Consider the following 20,466-nt stretch of genomic DNA (forward strand, 5'->3'; position numbering starts at 1 on the left):
TATCCATTCTTCTAGACCTTGTGGATTTTTTTTACAAGTTCAATTCCTGCTGAGGAAAAGGGGACGAAAGAGGAAGAGTTCCAATATCTGGTGTGTATAATAGGACATGTACCAATTCAGCCATCAAATCATTCCAGAGTACTGCATTTAGGTCCCAACTACTAGATTTTGTTTATTTTTCAGATTTCACATAACTGCTGCCAAAAGGCTGGGATAAATAAAAGTTAATATCTAAAATGCTATTAGAAGAAAAGACATGACTTGCAATTCAGTGTGCTGATAGCTTCAATCCAGTGCACCTCTTTTCCTAGCCATAGACTTAGGCCCCTTCTACACTGACATATAAAATCCAGATTATCTTATTTGAACTGGATGGCATGACAGTGTAGACTAATATAATTCCTTTCAAAGCAGACAATGTGGATTATCTGATTTGATAATCTGTATTATATGGCAGTGTAGAAGGGGCCTCATGGGCCTCAAGTTAAACATAAATGTGAATTTGCTGTGCATGTTTTAACACTACACCTGCAGCCCTATAAATAATGTCTTGAAATGTTAGTGATGTAAACACATACAGACAGCCCTCTGTATCCATGGATTCTGTATCCACAGATTCAAACATCCTCAGCTTGAAAAGAAATTAAATTCCCACAAGCAAAATTTGATTTTGCCATTTTATAGAACATTTTATATAATTTTACTACTCCATTGTATATAGTGGTCTTAAGCATCCACAGATTTTGATATTCACAAAGGCTCCTGGCACCAAATACCAACAGATAGCAGGTATTTTGATATTTTGGGCTAATGTTTGAATTTAGAAACTAATGCAATTATCACTTTTGTTCCTAATGTTACATTATTTTGTTGGGGAAGTTACATAAGTAAAAGCCTTGATAGAAATGTTGATTAATCTAGAAGAAAATAATGTGCTCTTTTGTATTGTGTGTAATGGATCTTATGTGATGTCATTTAGATACTATCAGTGGCACAGTATTACATTTCGAAGGGCAACGCTTCATCAAGATAGTCCTTACCACCGTAGCTACATAGTGTTGCATTGCTCTGCATTTTTAAAAACATTCTGTATATCTATCATCTCTATTCAGATGTGGGTGTTTTGTAAAACTAATATGTTTCTGTTATACATTAATTCAGGTTCAAATCATCCCTACCCCAATTACTACCAGAGTAGCTCACAACAATGCATGGTCATTGGGAAAATCCATTTCCCCTTCAGCTATTGTGAAATATGCAGGTGAATTTACATGGAATAGAGAATCCCAAGGGGAGGGGTGGAAGATGATTAATCCCTCCTAGTAAAAAAAAAAAATCATATAGCTTTAACATTATGAACCCTGACTCCAGTATAGCTCTTAGTATTACTCTATCTATGTAGCAGACGTTGACCTTGTTCTGAAGTGTATAATTGTTTTCTAATGTGCAGTGCCAACAAATGCCACATGCCAGCTCTGAATATTTAAGAAAAAGAATAATCTTTTCCTACTGGAGTTATTTTGATGATACTTTTAATTTTCCAGTTCTAGAAATTCTGAGTAGATTCCCAGTAATGTAAAGGATATAAGGTACTAGACTAACTGTAACAAAATAGCCAAGAATAGGAACATTTTGGGGTGTTTAGTCACTCTCTGGCTTTTCCAAAACCAATTCAGCACGTGTTGTTAATTGACATCAGCTAATAAATATGGTCAAGTGAATGGTCCATAGATGAATAGCAGAAATCAAGAAAAGATATTATAGAGAAATGCATAGAGCATGCTTACATAAGAAGTGTGCACAACAAACATCACATTAAGCAAGAAACTAATAGTTCAAAACACAACTTGTATATTGACTTTGTGAAGCACAATGGGCTGTTATAACTGCTGAATGGGAAATTTACTTTGGGTCACTTTTCAATTTTGTGTGTGACTTTTTTAGGCATTAAATGTGGAGGAGTCCTTTCAGCACCCCATGGCAATGTCTCAAGTCCAAATTTCCCAGGACTCTACCCTTATGATATAGACTGTGTGTGGCTCATTGTGGTAACAGAAGGATCATCCGTTTTGCTCACTTTTCATCACTTTGACCTCGAATTCCATGACAGTTGTGAATTTGACTACATCAAAATCTACAATGGGGTCTCAGAAGACCAAGGAAACCTCCTCGGCAAATTCTGCGGTGCAAATTTCCCTCCGCCATTTACATCATCTTGGAATGTCATGACTATAATATTTCACTCAGACAACCATGTGGCCAGCCATGGATTCTCTGCAGTTTTCCAAAAAGGTTAGAATTTCCCTCAAATAGAACTTTGTTTTCCCTAACTCTAGGAGTTGCTGTGTCAAGTATCAGTCGATCTATGAGATTTATGCGGAAAGAAGTCAATAATGCAAGAGTAGAACTCTACGCGATGTGAGTCCGTGATGAATGCAAAGTCTTATCCAGTCAGCTGAGCTGGATAAGCAGCTCACTAAGAACCTGGACAAAGCTGCGATTTTAGAGATAGACAGGGGTCAAGATCACTTAAGCTATCAAAGCCATCAGTGTGAGAACAAGCAAAGCCAAAGGAGAGGGAAAACAGAGAGGAAAAGAAAAATCAAACCTAAAGCAGCAAGCAAACAATGACTGGGAAATTCACTAGGGGTAAAAAAAAAAAATACACCCACTCACTCACACGCACAGTTCCTCATTGTGCAAATGCAATCCATGAATAGAAAAGTAAGACGCCAAGTGGAATATCTTGTGGAAAGGCAAGGGAGTAAAGCAAAGCCAGTATCTGGCTAACATGCTCTGTGGGGATCTGAGGCAAGAAACAATATATAGAAATATAAGCACAGAAGTTTCAAGGAGAGAATGGTACTAGTTATCAAGGAGTATTAGGCTGGGACCTGGTTCAGAAAATTATGTATATTCAAGTCTACTTTCTGTACAGACATAAAATCAACCTATGTGACTGGTAGGCAGTACAAAGTCTCTAGACAAACTGGGCCTGCTATAAATTCAGTTTGAAAAAAGTTAAAATTTGGGCTATAACTCTCAGAAATGCAACCAACATAGCAACTGCATGTTGGGACTCTAGAAACTGTAATCTAGAAACTAATATGTTCTGAGCTCTGCCCAGGCACTTAAACTTTTTAACCCTATTCTAATCAAAAGTGTATCGTTTTTAGCATCCCTTATTCAGAATTTGGAATTCTAAAATATTCTAAAAACCGAAATTGACTTCATGGGTGGAAGTAATAGTGATAGTTGTGCAATGGTTCAAATTTTTGTTTTATGCCAAAATTATTTAAAATAGTGTATATTAGTGAATAGTGAATTTTGTATTTAGATTTTGTATTTAGATTTAGGTCCCATCTCCATGATCACACATTATGTTTGCACATTCAAATACAGGTATTCCAAAATAAAAAATCCAAAACCCAAGCAATTAGGATAAAGGATAATCATCCTTTACTTCATTTAGGTTGTGCACCTCTGCTTCTTCCACTTGAGTCCAGAGTCCTGACTGGAAAATATTCCTTCCGTTATGTCTGGACTTGGTGCAGTTGCTGAAGGCTCTTGGCTGAGATGGACAGTAATTGGGATATGCGATGATGATGATGATGATGATGATTTTATTACCTACCTCTCCTGATGGCTGGAGGCGGGGTCCAACAAATTCAAAAACAATTGAACACACACACACACATATATAATTACATAGATACAGACACAAAAATATATAAAAAAACTTTCACCAAACACAGATACAGAATTTAATAGCAATACAAGAATATAATACAGAATATAATAGCAATAGAATGTAAATAAAAACACATGATTGAAAGTTGACTGGATAGGCCCAGGGCTGTAGCCGGGGGGGGGGGGGGGGGGGTTGTAGGGGTTCAACCCCCCCCCCCTGAAATTTTTCAGGTTAAAAAAAACCTGGTTTACTCATGAATTTTAACTAGTTAACCAACTCCCCATGCTAAGTCTATGAGACACAAAAAATTAAGAGTCCTTCCAGAACTACAAGCACCATCTCAAGCAAATATTGACAGATCTGTAGCGGGGGGGGGGGGGGGGGGTTTCAAACCACCACCACCCTGAAATTTTCAAACTCCCCCCCCCCCAAAAAAAAATTCTGGCTACGGCGCTGGATAGGCCTGCTGGAAGAGATGGGTCTTCAATTGCGTTTTAAATTCCGACACCTCTTTTAGCAGTCAGAGCTCTTTCAGCAGGTCATTCCAAAGTCATGGGGCAGCCAATGAAAAGGCCCTCTAGGTGACAATTGCCAGTGGGGTTCTGGCTGGTCTGATTAGCTGCCCCCAAGAGGAGATCAGTGTTCTAAGGGGCAGGTTGTGCAGGAGAAGGCGATCCTGTAGGTAACCTGGACCCAAACCTATAGGGCTTTAAATGTCAAAACCAACACCTCATACTTTGCCCGGAAACTAATTGGCAGCCAATGGAGTGACTTTAGGATAGGTGTAATATGCTCACTCCTAGATGTTCCTGTAACCAATCTAGCTGCCATATTTTGAACCAAATGGAGTTGCCAAACTTGGTACAATGGTAGCCCAATGTAAAGCACATTGTAGAAATCCAATCTTGAGGTGACCAGCGCATGCACTACCATCTTCAGGTTCTCCAAATCTAGGAAGGGGTGCAACTGGCATATCAGCCGAAGCTGATAGTAAGCATTCCTAACAGTCGCATTCACCTAGGCTGACATTTGGAGAGAGTGATCCAGGAGCGTTCCCAAGCTACCAACACAGTCTTTCAGGGGGAGTGTAACCCCATCCAGAACTGGTTGACATGCCTTCACCCCCAGATTAGAACCCTTGATGGTAAACACCTTTGTTTTGTCTGGACTCAGTTTCAGTATGTTTTTCCTTATCCAGCCCATTACCTCCTCCAAGCATTCATTAAGAGGAGACATACTATCCTTAGCTGAGGCTGCTTTTGAAGGCATGGGGAAATATATTTGGGTGTCATCAGCATACTGACAACACCCCACCCTGGTATGTAGGGTTGTGAGTGATGGGTTTCTGAGTCTGAATTACTCAGTCAGTTTAACTGGGCCATTTAGTGTATCCAGTACAGTTAAAGCTAACATGAGAGGAAACTTTAACACTTGTTTGTGAATTATATTGATATTAAGTCAGACGTTTTGGTTCTTAAAGAGAATTTACTACTGACTGCAGAACAACCTAAATCACTCCCAAATGTTTCTTATCTTAGTGGTAGCCGCCCAATCCCTTCTTTCTCTGACTGGTGGAGAATGGAGGGCCAGTAGATAAGCCAAAGCCTCCAACTGTTTCCCTGTAGCTGACCACAGAGCAATGGCATCATTTGCAAGAATATCTAGATTACTCTGGAGGTGCCTGGTGATGCCTGTTGGATTTGAGAGGCTGCCTCTGATAAAAGGAGGGGGTACGGTGGACAGGAAACTGTCATAGCTGTATCTCATGAGTATGGTTCCCAGTGCAGGATCTCTGCAATCATTTTTAGATTCAAAGGTTTCCACTGTATTTGCCAATCTTTGCTAAAATGTCCCTTAAAGCCATTAACATTTTCCCTCTTCACATTAAACTGTGATCAACCTGTAGAAATGGCTTCCTGGGGTATTCAAGCTTGATGATACTTACACCTAGTAATTTCAGGAAAATAAAGCATTGGGATTTCATGTGCAAAATACATTTTCCCCCTTTGCAAGAGTGTTTCCTGTACCATCACCCAGGGATCCAAGAGCAGCACTGGAATTTTTCTGTCTCAGGGGCCAGGCAGCGTCAGCAGGAAAGGGTTTGCAGGCTTAATTCTTCTTTCTTTTTCTACACTTTTATTGCTTCTTCATGAATGCCTTGGCGTAATTGAAAACAGAAATTGACCCAAGAATGGGAACTCAGGCTGTGATTATCTGCAAACCATTTATGCTGCAGAAGTAAGCTCTATGGAATTCAGTAAGACTACTCCAGAGTCAGCACTTAGAAGAAGGTGGTCTCTAGCAGCTAGCAGAAAACCCCATGGGTTTTGTTAAAAGTATTTTGCTTTGTAAAACCATGGTGACTGCCCACCATGTAATGTAATGTTTCTCAGATGTAATAAGCTTGTGAAGCATCCTTTAAATATGCTAGAAGACGTTCCAGGCTTCCCACCCCTTAAAATTGTCATTGTGTGTAGTTCGTTTACATCCTATCGCACTGATACTTTTTAATCTCTTGTCCAGCTTTAACACACTTAGGACTTTATCTTTCAACTTGCTGTACCACACAATTCTGTTAGTGTAGATATTGGATACATATACCAAGTTGAACATCTTCAATATTGCATCTGTTTATTAGTGCAAGTGTGTTGGTTCAGCAATCCATAGCCCTGTGATTAGTTTTCTACACAATATTGTAACTTCATCTTCCTGTATTATTTCCTGCCCAGTGTGCCTTGCAGTTCATTTATTATTGTTATTTGTAGCATGAGTGTGCAATTATAGCATTAAAATGTGGGGGGGGGGGGGGGAGGGAGGCCGCAAAAACAAAGCATCCACCTTGGAAACAGTGAAGGGGAGGGCAGAGTGGAAGAAAATCCTGTCCCTTGATATCATGTGACTGGACTGGAATCTGTGAATGAGTTTTTCTATTTTCTTCAGGGACTATTTGCAATATATGTTATTTATTTGTAACATATTCCCATTTCTCATTTCCAGACGTTTGTGGAGGTGTACTCACTGGCCTTTCTGGGTCAATAACAAGCCCGGATTACCCAGAAAACTACCCCAACAATGCCCAATGCCATTGGGTCATCCAGGGAACTTCAAATTCTGTCATCAAGCTGATTTTTGTTGACTTCCAGATGGAAAATGATGAGCAGTGCAATTTTGATTATGTGGCTATCTTTGATGGTCCCACAATGGATCATACACTTTTGAGTCACTACTGTGGGAATGTGAAGCCTCCAGATATGGTATCTTCAACAGAAGAACTGTTGGTTGTTTTCAAATCCGACTTCAATATTGCAGGCAGAGGTTTCAAGGCATATTACTTTTCAGGTATGGAAAAAGTCCTACATTTATCATGTGGCAGTATTTAGGTTATCATATGCATAAAGTAATCTGTGGCATCTCTGCCAAGATGTCATCCTGGGAAAAGGAACCTAAGATATCCGTTTTCTCAATACATATATTTGTATACATTAGGAGAGAAACCCTAGCCTCAATAAAATTAAAAAACAAGATGCATTACAGTCTTTATTGTGAATCTTCTATGATATGTTCCTAATCTGTAGAAGTTGCCTCAGACAATATTAAATCTGATTCTGATGTCATTTTGATCTGATAGAATCAGCCATTATTTTCCCACATTGAATATTTGTTGTTCATGCAACCCACATCGTGAGATCTGAGACTTACCTCATCCTGGAGTATCTTAGCTTTGTAACCACCTGCAGTGTATGGAAAAAAGGAAAATCTGAATTCTTATTATACTGATAAGTCCATCAAAGAACGGTCCTGCTGTCCAGATTACCCGGAAGCCACAGGATACGTCTCAGGGCAAAGTCAGTTTAAAGCAATAAAATCCTGGAATGCTCACCAGAAGTCACTATGCATTGTAGGGATAGTCATCCATCAATTCAGAGCGAGTCTGTGTTTTTTTGCAAGACCATAGCTCAATAGTAACCCAATTCCAAGTGCTGATGATGACCTTTGGAGTTTTCATGGTTTGTAACCAGGAAATCTCAATGACGGCCTTCGGTAGTACAAACCCATCTTCTTAATGTGATGGCCTAAGAGACCCTCTTGCATGTCCCAACAAGCTCAGCAACAGAGCAATCTTGGATTATGGAGAAAGACTTTTCACTAGCTAAGCCCAGAGTCTGGGTAGTCCCACTCAGGACTTCCAAGAATCCACCAACCAGCATCACGGCAATAACACTGCCTAGGGAATTATGGGAACTGGAGTCCACAGAATAACCTTTTCATGGTGTCTGCCCACACAAGCCCACTTTGCTACTTCTTTAATGCTCTGCTGCGACACTCTAATGCTCTTCTTTTTAAGGAAAATGTTCATTTCAATATTTATAATTGTTGGATCTCATTTTCATTGTTTTGTGTGTGCCTATGTGCCTTCAAGTCACCTGTCAACATGGTGTCCCCATGAATTTTGCAGGGGTTTTTTTTTAGTTAAGGAATACTCAGAGGTGGTTTTGCCAGTTCCTTCATCTAAAATGTAGTCTATAGTCACCTGGTATTTCTGGTGGTCATTTTGAAGAAAAATGTTTCAGTAAGTAATAATCACAGTTTGCATGTTTTCCCTGAGACCAGGCATGGGCAAACTTGGGCCCTCCAGGTGTTTTGGACTTCAACTCCCAGCATTCCTAACAGCAGACCCAAGTTTGCCCATGCCTGCCCTAGGCAGTCTAGAATGATAACTCTGATAAGAAAAACAGGTAGTGCCATCTAGTTACATATTTCACCTGTTCTATCAGGAACAGTGTGCCAAAAGGCGTCTATGTCGTTGCAGTTATTGCAGATTCATATGGTTTGGTTGTACATCAGCTGAAGTCCACATCAGTCATGATACACCATTGTGGACTGTGAAGTGTAACTTCATTGGCACAAACCAGTTTGAAGCTACCAATAGTCCTGAACTCCAACAAAAGGCCCATCTACACTGCCATATAATCCATTTCTGAATCCAGATTATCTCTTTAAACTGAATTATATGGCAGTGTAGACTCATATAATCCAGTTCAGAGCAGATCTATATTCAGAATCTAGATCATACAGTGTTGTAGATCCAGCCAGATAGGCTTATACAGATGGCACTGGCTGTTTATACAGGCAAACGTTATGGTTCCAACTAGTTTTAAGCTGAGATCAAAGACTGGCTGCTAAGTTTTAAACGGAGGCCAAAGATTTGCCTCACAGCTAAGCCTAGGTGGAGCTTCAAAGATGAAATGATATTTTCCACCAAAGTGGAAGGAGAAGATGGGGAAAGTATTTTTTAAAGGAATTTTCTGAGCAGACTTACAACAAATCAATTCTATGGCTGTTAAAATTGTATCCCATTCCCTTTTTTTCTGTAACCAGGTGCATGTCAGGAGGTATACACGGCCATCAAAGGAAATTTCTCCAGTCCCCAATATCCCAGCTCTTACCCCAATAATATCAAGTGTCACTGGACCATCCAGCTGCCCCAAGGATATCGAATAAAAGTCTTTTTCCTGGACTTGGATCTCGAGGGGCGGAACAGCCTGACAGATGGCTGTGATTATGACCATCTGGCTGTGTTTGATGGAGGCACCGAGAAGGCGTCTCTGCTGGGAAAGTGGTGTGGGAGAGAAATGCTGCCGCCTATTATATCCTCTCGAAACCAACTGCTCTTGGTCCTTCACACAGACAGAAATACCGCTAACCGCGGCTTCTCAGTCTCCTACATTGGAGGTAAGGTCCTCTTTCCCACCTCTGCCACCCAGCATTTCTGCCATACAGATGAAAAAACAAACACATGCAAGAGAGAAGCAACATGTCGGCCCCATCTACTCTTACCTTTTAATAAAGTTTCAAATTTTTTAGAAGAAATTGGTTTTATGGTGCAGATGATTACAGAGTAAATCCTGGAACCAAGCTGAAACCTGGATGGTGATTACACTGATGCATATTGAGGACTTTCTTTCACACACTTTTGAGAGTTTGTTCTCTGGCCATTGCAGTTTGAAGTTAGTTTTGAACTGCACTAAATGGTCAGTGTAAATGGAGCCAAGGATGAAAAGGATTGTAGAGAACTTGAATGTCAGTAAGTGCATGAATATGATGCAAGATAAGATTAGTTTAGTTGCATACAAATAATGTAACAATGCAACCAGTAATATTACATTTTGTGTCCATATGGTCCTATTCAATGCAATCCTTTATTTGGATAATTTTCCATCTTTACATTGCATTCTTAAAATACATGTATTTAAAAATTACTTATCTGTTTCACTTTTAATATGCTAAGCTTTGCAAGAGACCAGGTGCACATCCCTTAAACTTACATCTCATGCCTACTTTACAATAAGTAAAGTATAGAGATGGTTTGATTTGTGTAGATTGAATTCTGTTGGACCAGTAAAAACTTATTCAATCCTTTAAAAGAGTTTATCTTTTGCTTAGTGATGTAAATATACAGAACAAAGTCCTACAAAGTATGTACTTCTTCATTGTGGATTCCCCTACAGTAAAAATCAACAGAGATGCTAGAACAAATCTGGGCTACCTTTTTTCCATCTAGGAAAAATAAATTAATGCTGAAAGAGGTGATCTGCATGTTAATCAAAGAAACAATGCTAAAGCAAGTAATGCCAGTACCCATGAGCCATGGCAGTCCAGACTGGCCTGTACAATGAGATGGAATCAATTTGCTGATGCCCTTCTTTGAACTGTCATTTGAGGGAAAAGAAAATATGTTCTACAGCAATAGTTCATAGGTATATGCCCTAGGGTGCATCTACACTGTAGAATTAATACAGTTTGATTCCACTTTAACTGCTATGGAATCATGGGAGTAGTAGTTTTACAAGTTCTTTAGCTTTCTCTGCTAAATAGAACTGGTGCCTCACCAAGCCACAGCTTCCAGGATTCCATAGGATTAAGCCTTGGCATTAAATAGGTGTGAAATGCGTTAATTCTACAGTGTAAACGCCCCACCTAGAGTTATGTAATCATAACTGTTTCATATTTACAACCCCCAGTTTAGGGGACACATAAAAACCATGGGAGCCCCCCAATCCCCATTTAATGAGAAGCAGCTGCTGTGATTGACAGTAATCTATTCCCAATCACTTTGGAAACAGCCGACGAATGTTCCCATCCACCCTTTTTGTGATCAATCTTCAGTGCAAGGGGAAATTGTGCTTCTCTCTGTTGTAACCAGTATTGTGCACACAAGAGGGTGGGGACACCATTTACCTGCTTCCAAAATACCAGAGGAATAGACCCCTGTTGATCATACCCACTGCCTCCTAATTATGTGAAGATTTTGGTAGTTAGGCTTGGATTTACTGTATAGCCATGTATCTATGAAGGTTACACATTTATTACTCAGCAATATTCTGAGTAATATTCTGTGTATGTTGTACTGAATTACAGCTCTTAGATTTGAGTCAAGCAGTATTTGTGTCTCCATGTTGGACAATATATTAATTCCCCAATAAATAGTGGTGCCAAGCTCATTAATTGTCTATGTTTTGAGGGATGCTGCTGGTAATATATCGTTAACCTTTTGAATTTCAAATAATATTCTTGTTTTCTTCTTTTTATTTCCCCTTCTGCAGTTGTTCCCATGAATGTCAGCTGCACACGAACAGAATTTCAGATCCTAATCCCCACACAGTCATTGGCCCCGCTGGAACGAAACAAGATCTATTTAGGGATCCCATCTTGCCCTGCACAATTGGTTGGCCTGAACTTTAGGATACATGCAAGGTTTGAAACCTGTGGTACAGAACCGCAAGTAAGTGACCAGTGTAAGAAGAAAATATCTATTCATTAAAGATGGCTTGGCTGCCAAGGCTGGGCTAGTTCTACAGCCCAATACATTTGGGTTACTCCTGCATCAAGACCAGTTAATGTTCTAAAACTAAAACTAAAAATAAAATGTTTTAAAAAGAGCAGTTAATGTTCAATATGTTATTGAATATGTCAAACAAGCCTGGTTAGCAAAATCTTCCTTTCAGGATTGCCAGGTTGAATATAAATTGCTGTAATCATTAATAGATTCTAGATCAATTAGAAGTACAGTCGAACCTACATATTCATTGATTCTGTATTCATGGATTGAATCACCCATGGCTTGGAAATATTCTGCAAAGAATTCCAAAAAGCAAATACTGTAATGATTTTTGCCATTTTTTATTTATTTATTTATTTATTTATTTATTTATTTATTACATGCATTTATACCCCGCCCTTCTCCCCGAGGGGACTCAGAGCGGCTTACATTCTGCCACGAGGGCCAGCAACAAATATACTATAAAACAAAACAATTAAAACATGATAAAAACATGATAAAATCGTGATAAAAAGTATATAAAAATTAAAACGCTGCAAGGCAGCGACATTGCACCATCCTCCGTCATTCACTACTGCTACAATTACAGATTTGCGACCCAATTACATCAGCTAGTGAGCTTATTTGCTGAATGCCTGGGCGCAGAGCCAAGTTTTTAGTTTTCTTCTAAATCCCAGGAGGGAAGGGGTTTGCCGGATATCGCTGGGGAGGGAGTTCCACAGCCGGGGAGCCACCACCAAGAAGGCCCTGTCCCTCGTCCCCACCAGCCACGCCTGTAAGGAACTCCATTTTACTATATCATCATATTGTATTTAATAGATTTTGGTATCCATAAGGATCCTGAAACCAAATCCCAGCAAATACCAAATGCCTACTGTACTTTTGGGCTACAGTGGTGCAGCAGGTTAAACTGCTAAGCTGCAGAACTTGCTGACCGGAAGGTCGGTGGTTCGAATCTGCAGGATGAAGTGAGCTCCCATTGTTAGCCCCAGCTTCTGCCAACCTAGCAGTTCAAAAACATGCAAATGTGAGTAGATCAATAGATACCGCTTTGGTGGGAGGTAACGGCACTCCATGCAGTCATGCCAGCCACATAACCTAGGAGGCTTCTACAGACAACGCCAGCTCTTTGGCTTAGAAATTGAGATGAGCACCACCCCCCAGAATAGGACTCGACTAGACTTAATGTCAAGAGGAAACCTTTATCTTTACCTACTGTACTTATAAAGTTCAATCAGGTGAAACTACAGCATGTCTCATGTCTCCTACACCATTGCCTGAAACCCCACCTTTTAGTTACTGCAGCCACTTCCTTAACTATTTATTGGCCACTAGAGATCAGTTGAGATTGGCAGAGAAGTGTTCAGCTCTTTTCTGTTGCCTGATGTAGTGATATAGGATGTGTTTCTCTACACTCCACTGCCATTAAATAGCTGGGATTGAGCCACAACAGCTAAGAAGTGGATTGGGGAGTAGGGGACTGAAGAGGAAACATGGTGTAGTTCCATCTGAATGAATTTTATATACTTCTCCCTATTTCAAAATCTATTGAGATGCAGAAGCATCTTCTATGTTTGTCCTGGTAACACTACTTCCCATCTGGCTTACCTGTCAGTGAAATAGCTTTGTTTGTTCAATACCAATAACAACAAACTGCAAGGCCACAGTTGTACCAGTAAATTAATAAGGAAAGAAAGCGAAATATATTATTTAAAGGATACTATAAACATAGATATTTATCTAATTCACCTTTTATTGCCAAGTAACTCAAGGTGGTAGGCATGAGCTCATCCGGACACACATGTATTCTCCCAACCTCTGACCTGGGATATATATCACCACTAAACTGCTGTCACAAGCGGAAATCTCACATTACTTTCTTACAATGGCGGTTATGTCAATGCATGTGCAGTTGAAGAGATGAAAAGAACTCCTTGGAATGGGACATCTGCTAACATTTCTTGTGCCTTCGTATTTTCCTGACAATGTTTTCTGGTCAGTGCCTTGTGGAAGTACCGACTGACCTCTGTCACTTCCTCTTCTGTCTGCCATGTTAACCTCAGGTCACACTCACTTGGAATAGTGGGTCTTCCCGTTTGGAGATAAGATGAATTTACTGTCTTTATTATACTCTGAAATCAGTGATCTGTGACCTAATGCTTGAACAGAAGTTAGCAATGCAATTGTGGTTTTGTATTTGCTGCTTGCATAGTATCCCATGTGGCATCTGAGTACAGACAGAAAGATCCCTGTGACTTAAATTTTCTTTCAGGGTAGAAGAACATTCCCACACTCAAGTTGATAGTCTGGTATAATAATTTTTTTTTCTGAAAGACGTCATCATAATAATAGGAATGCATACCCACTGCCACTTATGAAGTGCTGTGTGTTTACTATGCAAAATCCTTCCAGATGTTTGCCATGTGTTAAATTATCTTCAGGTTGCACAATTTAAAACGTGAGGGCCAGGCTAGATTCATTACTAAATGTGTCTACACTTTGCATTAAACGTGCATGTTCTTAAACGTGAAAATAGTCTCTGGAAAGGGCTGATAATTATTGTAATGGCAGGGAGAGAGGGAAGAAGGTTAACCCTATACTCTGCTGATGAAGTCCCGACAAAAATCATTCTGAGCCTCTTGTTTGCATTGGGACCAAATCTCCTATGGATGCTAAGAACAGCTTCTGGAAGAGGGATACTTTAGGCAAGTAAAAGGCATAGGAGGCATGCTGGCCCCTCTCAAGCTCTATTAGTGTGTCTGTGCCTTCAAGTCACCTGTTGATTTATGGTAACCTCATGAATTTCATAGAGTTTTCTTTAGTAAGAAATACAGAGAGGTGGTTTGCCAGTTCCTTCCTCTGAAATATAACCTTCCACACCTGGTCTTTGTTGGTTGTCTCCCATTCAAATACTAACCTAGGCTGACCTCTGCTTAGCTTCCAAGATCAGATAGGATCTGGTGCCTTTTGTTGAGGATTGTGGATGATAGGTAGAAGCTCTTACGAGTGCCCATGAACCCAGAGTCACCATGCAGAATGATGCACCACTCAGCTTTGCAGAACAAATAACACAGGAACCTTTACTAAGTCCAAGAGATGAACGGAACAATGGTATTTACAATAGTCCCTCTGATTGCTACAGAAATCAGCAGTCATAAGCAGTCCTTTCTTAGTCCATAAATCTTCAGTGAAGGTCAGCAGTGAACAAGTCCTCAGAAATAGTCAGGCCTCTCTGAATACAGAGCCATCTTCTTTCCAGCCAGTACTCAGTAGACTCACACACATGCACAGAGAAAAACCTGCTCGAACTGGTTCTCCAGCAGCAGGACAGCAACAGTTACAAATCTATTCCCAGGTCCTTGCAAACTCAGCCAATCAGTTTCATGCATTTGATTTTCCAGTTAACACACATGAAGTATCTTTGCAAACCATGACACCTTTAGGATAACCCAGTTAAACACCACACCTTGGGCTGCTTTTGATTTTGAAAAACAATGCCAGGAACTGATTCTGTATCTCCTGCATCATCTATAGGTTTTTGCTGTGGTCCCACATAGCAGTAGGCACCAGTTCCTATAAATACAAATTATATTACTAGCCTAATATAAATGGGCACTGTGATTTATGGAGGCTAAGGTTCACATAAGAATCTGAATGTAAAAAAAGCCCTTGTCTATGATCAGAGTGTGGCAACGGGCAGAGAAAGAGAAAATATAAAATGTCCTTTCCTATCTAGTACATCTAATTACTGGGCCACTAGCTTAATAATCAAAGGTGTTGAGATTCCAAATTGCTCATTAAAATCTTCTTGAAAATATGAGGATACGTAATGCCAGGTAATGCATTAATTATTTAGATTATTTTCAGATCTCGGTCTCTAAAACCATAACCATAACAGCAAAGTCAGGCTTCCTTGTGTCACAGTTTTTATTGGTCATGATGAGATATCCCTCAGAGATAAGATCAGCCTGCATCTCTTTATTGTACCATTTTATGATTCTGTGAGGTGTGAAATCAATCTCTTTAAAATTCACCTAGAACAATTGTCTAATAACCAGGGGTATTTGTCAGTGTATTTCTCAAAACTGATGTCACACACAGGTCAGATGTACAGCAGCACGATAGGATGTTAACAATCCTCTTTTGCTTTTTCTAGTTTTATAGAGTTTGAGAAGCACTCTTCCTGGCACCAGATCTGTTAGATTCTTTTGTGCGCTCTTCCCTCTTTGAACAGGAAAGCTGTACAAGCATTTTAATGCATGTTCTGATAAAGACATACATTGATTGACTGATGTACTCTGCTTGGGGAGGATATGGCATACCTTTAAAATGTAAAGGATTATTCTCCAGCTCTGAGTAGCTCATAATCAGGTCTGTTGTATTGATTTCTTTGCTGCTTGGTGTGCATCCACAGCATCTTCAAGTCAGGTACTTATTTCCACCATGTAAATATAGAATAATACATGCACGTACTGAATATCACAGGAGAAAAGCATATATCTTATCTTTCTCTTGTTAAGACTGGTCTTATTTGTAAGTCAGCAATGTATTGTGGTGTGAGGGCCTCCCAACACAGTCATGTAGTGATGGACAGCCAAGAAACATCTGGCTATATTACTGTATCCAGGTGCATGGTAATGAAGGCATCATCTTAGATCTACCAAGGGTGCTCCAAATGTCCTGGAGGAAATTATGTGTCAACTGTAAAGACATAGCCAGATACTTCTCTGCCTTACTCTCTAAAAGTACCATAAATACCATGAAATATCAAATGTCTTTCTAGCACAAAATTAATGCGCTGCAGTACATCAAGACAGAATGGAATCCATGATATTCTTGCAGGCAAGCTGATGACCTTTAGGCTAGGGAGCACTCCAGTTAGGTGGATTTGCAGTTGGTTGACAGACCAAATCCAAAATGGTGCTTGCCAATGGTTATTCTTCATTCTGAAAAGAAATAATTAGTGGGAGTAGCTCAAGGGTCTGTCCTTCAAAAGGTGTTGTTTAACAGCTGTATAAATAACTTAGATCTGCGCTTTCCAAACATTTCATGTTGGTGACAAATGTTTTATACATGCATCATTTCATGATACAGTAATTCAGTTTTACTAGCAAACCAGAAGTTAAACCAACCCCTTATCAGAGATGTGGACACATATATAAGTCATCATAATGAAATGTATGGGGACACAACATATCTCCTGAAAATCTTTTATATTTTTAAAAATATACAATTTATTGTTATAATAGAGTCTTGCTTATCCAACATTCTGCATTATCCAAAGCAGTCTGCCTTTTAGTAGTCAATGTTTTCAATACATTGCAATGTTTTGGTGGTAAATTCGTAAATACAGTGATAACTACATAATGTTACAGTGTATTGAACTGCTTTATCTGTCCATTTGTTGTAAAACATGATGTTTTGGTGCTTAATTTGTAAAATCATAATGTAATGTAACATTTAATAGGCTTTTCCCTCCTTATTATCCAACATTTTCGCTTATCCAACATTCTGCCAGCCCCTTTATGTTGGCTAAGCGAGACTCTATTGTATTTCACATAGACCCAGGAGTTTCTCATAAATTCATGCAGTACACCTACCCACTGTAGCCAACACACTAATGTATTGTGACACACAGTTTGGAAAGCTCTAACTTAATGATGAAATAGAAGGAACACTTATTACATTTGCAGATGGCACCAAATTACAGGAGGGGACTAATACCGTAGAGCAGTGGTTCCCAACCATTGGTCCTCCAGACGGTTTGGACTTCGGCTCCCACAATTCCTAACAACTGGCAAAATGGCTGAGATTTCTGGAAGTTGAAGTCCAAAAAAACTGGAAGACCAAAGGTTGGGGACCACTGCCCTAGAGCTCAGGGACAGAATTTAAAATAACCTTAACTGATAAGAGACCTGGGCCAAAAGTAACCAGAGTGAGAAGAATGTCAGTCAGGTGCTGCCTGAGCAAGAGGGGAACAGACCCCCAATTTACGGCAGGGTCAGCAGCTTCCTGCGAAGTGAAATGAGCCAAAATTCAGTAAATAGCTGTATAGCAATGGTATCTACTCATTTATAACTTCCCAACAGGATTCTAGCCAGATTTATTTATTTTATTTATCTCTCACTTTCTCCTGACATATCTTTGTCCCCTCCTTGACTGCTTAAAATATAAGATCCCAGAGGATGCATTCCTTAAACAGCTAAAGACCATAGTCATACACGTCTATACATGAATTTCTTAATGTCTCCTTACACAAGGAAAATTCATAATTGGTTTGCTATCTAGTATTCCTTGATGGTCTCCCATCCAAGTATTAACCAGGACTGACTCTTTTCAGCTTCCAGTCTCACTAGAAGTTCAAAAAGTGTGCAGTTATGCTGCTTTTTTTGGCTCCAATCCCTACAAGCTGAACTAGTATGTTGAGAACCTGGTAGAGTCCAAGTATAGCAACCACAATATACTGCTGTTGAGCCATGTTCAATTTGATTAACTACCAGTTAAGCAAACTAATTTGTATATAGTGTTGTATATAGCTGGATGGCCATCTGTTGGGGTACTTTGGTTGCGTGTTACTGCATGGCGAGGGGTTAGACTGCATGGTCCTTGTGGCCTCATCCAATTCTTTGATTTTATCATTTTTAAAATAAAAATAAAAAGCTGTATAACTGATACATGTCACAGAATCAACCTAAGACAACCTCTCATCTTTACAAAAATGAAGGTATTCATAAAGCATTTCTTTCTATTTCTTTTTTAGAAAAGAAATAACACCTCTGTGATAGTCAGCAATCTATACATTGACTTTTCAGATGGAAATCAAGAAGACATTCACCAATATGAAGTCCAATGTGAACCTAAAAGGAAAGAGGCCTCTGTGAATCTTATCTCGGGCTCGGATCCCTATAGGTTGAACCAATACGCTGAAAACCTGGTAGAGTCCCAGCAGGATGATGTAGAGGCAGCAGACGCATATGAGACCAAAAGCCAGGACACCAGTGATATCGTCTTCATCAGCATCTGTATTCTTGCTGGTGTCCTTATGGTGATCGCGATTGTTGGATTAGTTTTGCTGTAAGGATGTTTATGCTTGGACTTCATCCATCAACAGAAACTGAAGCCTCTTTGTGCCTGAATACCCATTCAGTTTTTGTGCCAGCTACTTAAAGCATGCCTGAGAGGCTATGAGGTCTGGAGTCAGATCCGGTGGCTGTTTTCAATGACACCTCACATCTGCAGTGCCAGGTCGTTCTGGACTCCGGCCAGCCTGCATCTCAACAGACCTTGCTCAAAATCACAGTCATAGTTTGGGCAATTCCAGATACTACTGCCAGTTGAATTCCATCTAGTGTTCTCATTTGTTCTCTCTCTCTCTCTTTTTTTTTTCTTTTTTTTTTCTTTTTTTCTTCTTTATTATGGATAGAAGAAAACTGTACAAAAGCAGATGTTATGTAGAAGTTATATGAAGACTGTCACATCATCTGAGTCCCCTGATGGGTGACAAGGGCAGGGTAGAAGTGATGTAATAAATAAATAAATAAATCTGGTCCTGTTTACAATTTTGTCAATGAGGAAGAGCAATTTTAAATAAAGGTAACATCTGGAAGCAACCCAAGTCATTATATGAGCACTCCTGTTCTGTCCCCCAAACCAGTTCAAATAAAATTGTCCTTCATTGTCACATTACTAAGCATTGTATTTGTAGGCAGTTGTCCTTCTCAGAATTTTGAGGATGTTTTTAAAATATAAATTGCATTAGCACGATTTCTGTTCTTCACAGCACTTCTGTTGATGAGTGTGATGCAGTTTACAGAGAAGATGTGTGTGGAGAAGAAGGAAAATCATGTCAGGGTACAATTACATGATAGAATTCATACAGTTTGACACCACTTTAACTGCCATGGCTCAATGCTGTGAAAGAATGGGCATTGTAATTTTACAAGCTCTTTAGCCTTCTCTGTCAAAGAGTACTGACGCCTCACAAACTACACATCTCAGGATTCCATAGGATCGAGACATGGCAATTAAAGTGATGTCAAACTGCATTAATTCCACTGTGTAGAGACTCCGGTGGCGCCAGTGGGTTAAACCACTTGCTGATTGAATCTGGAGAGAAGGTTGATCTCCCTCTGTTAGCCCCAACTTCTGCCAACCTAGCAATTCAAAAACATGCAAATGTGAGTAGATCAATAGGTACCATTCCAGCGGGAAGGTAACAGCGCTCCATGCAGTCATGCTGGCTACGGATAACACCAGCTCTTCAGCTTAGAAATGGAGATGAGCACCAACCCCCAGAGTTGGACACGACTAGACTTAATGTCAGAGGAAAACCTTTACCTTTAATAGACACACCATGAGTGTACTAAAGCAGTGAAAAAAAGTCTTAGTATTGAAAATAATTACGAGTAGACCAAAAAATAAAATAGTGATATATAACACCGTTATAAAAACCTGGTGCCATTCCACAGTTAGAATATTGTGTATAGTTCTTTCACCACATCTTTTAAAAAATGTAATAGAGTTCGGCAAAGGTACGGAAAAAGCAAAACACATTAAGAGGGAGGGTGGAGTAAATTCCATATGAAGAAAGACTTAAGAAAGATTTCTCTAAGAGGACTGCAACACTTGAACTGCTCTTTAACCCTCCTGATTTTGTGAAGAAACCATTGATTAACAAGCATTAACAAGTAACTAATCCACATTAAGTGATCTTGAGTATATAACACCTCCCTCCTTAGGGAAAGAATCACAGATTCCTGTAAATGTGTGGGGAAAATCACAGCAGTCTATAAGATACTTTGGAAGAGAAAGACTACTCTATTACATTATTCTTTTAACCTATAATACAGAGGGATGTTGTTGTAGCCATTAGGTACATTCTTTATATACACTTTCTTTAGATACACTTAGAAGTCAGATTCTGACACAATGAAAA

At 39.6% G+C, this 20,466-nt stretch overlaps 1 protein-coding gene across 1 annotated transcript; it reads left to right on the top strand.

Moving 5' to 3' along the window:
• Positions 1 to 1,922: 1,922 nt before the first annotated feature.
• Positions 1,923 to 19,141, top strand: cdcp2 (CUB domain containing protein 2; the record flags this gene model as incomplete). The annotated part of the gene is made up of 5 exons (XM_062979616.1): positions 1,923 to 2,292; positions 6,689 to 7,030; positions 9,071 to 9,424; positions 11,296 to 11,474; positions 18,292 to 19,141. Coding segments are annotated over 5 exons (1,563 nt in total), but the record flags the coding sequence as incomplete, so codon positions are not given.
• Between the last annotated feature and the right edge of the window lie 1,325 nt (positions 19,142 to 20,466).

The sequence above is a fragment of the Anolis carolinensis genome, chromosome 4 (assembly GCF_035594765.1).
Source record: "Anolis carolinensis isolate JA03-04 chromosome 4, rAnoCar3.1.pri, whole genome shotgun sequence".
Taxonomy (NCBI): Eukaryota; Metazoa; Chordata; class Lepidosauria; order Squamata; family Dactyloidae; genus Anolis; species Anolis carolinensis.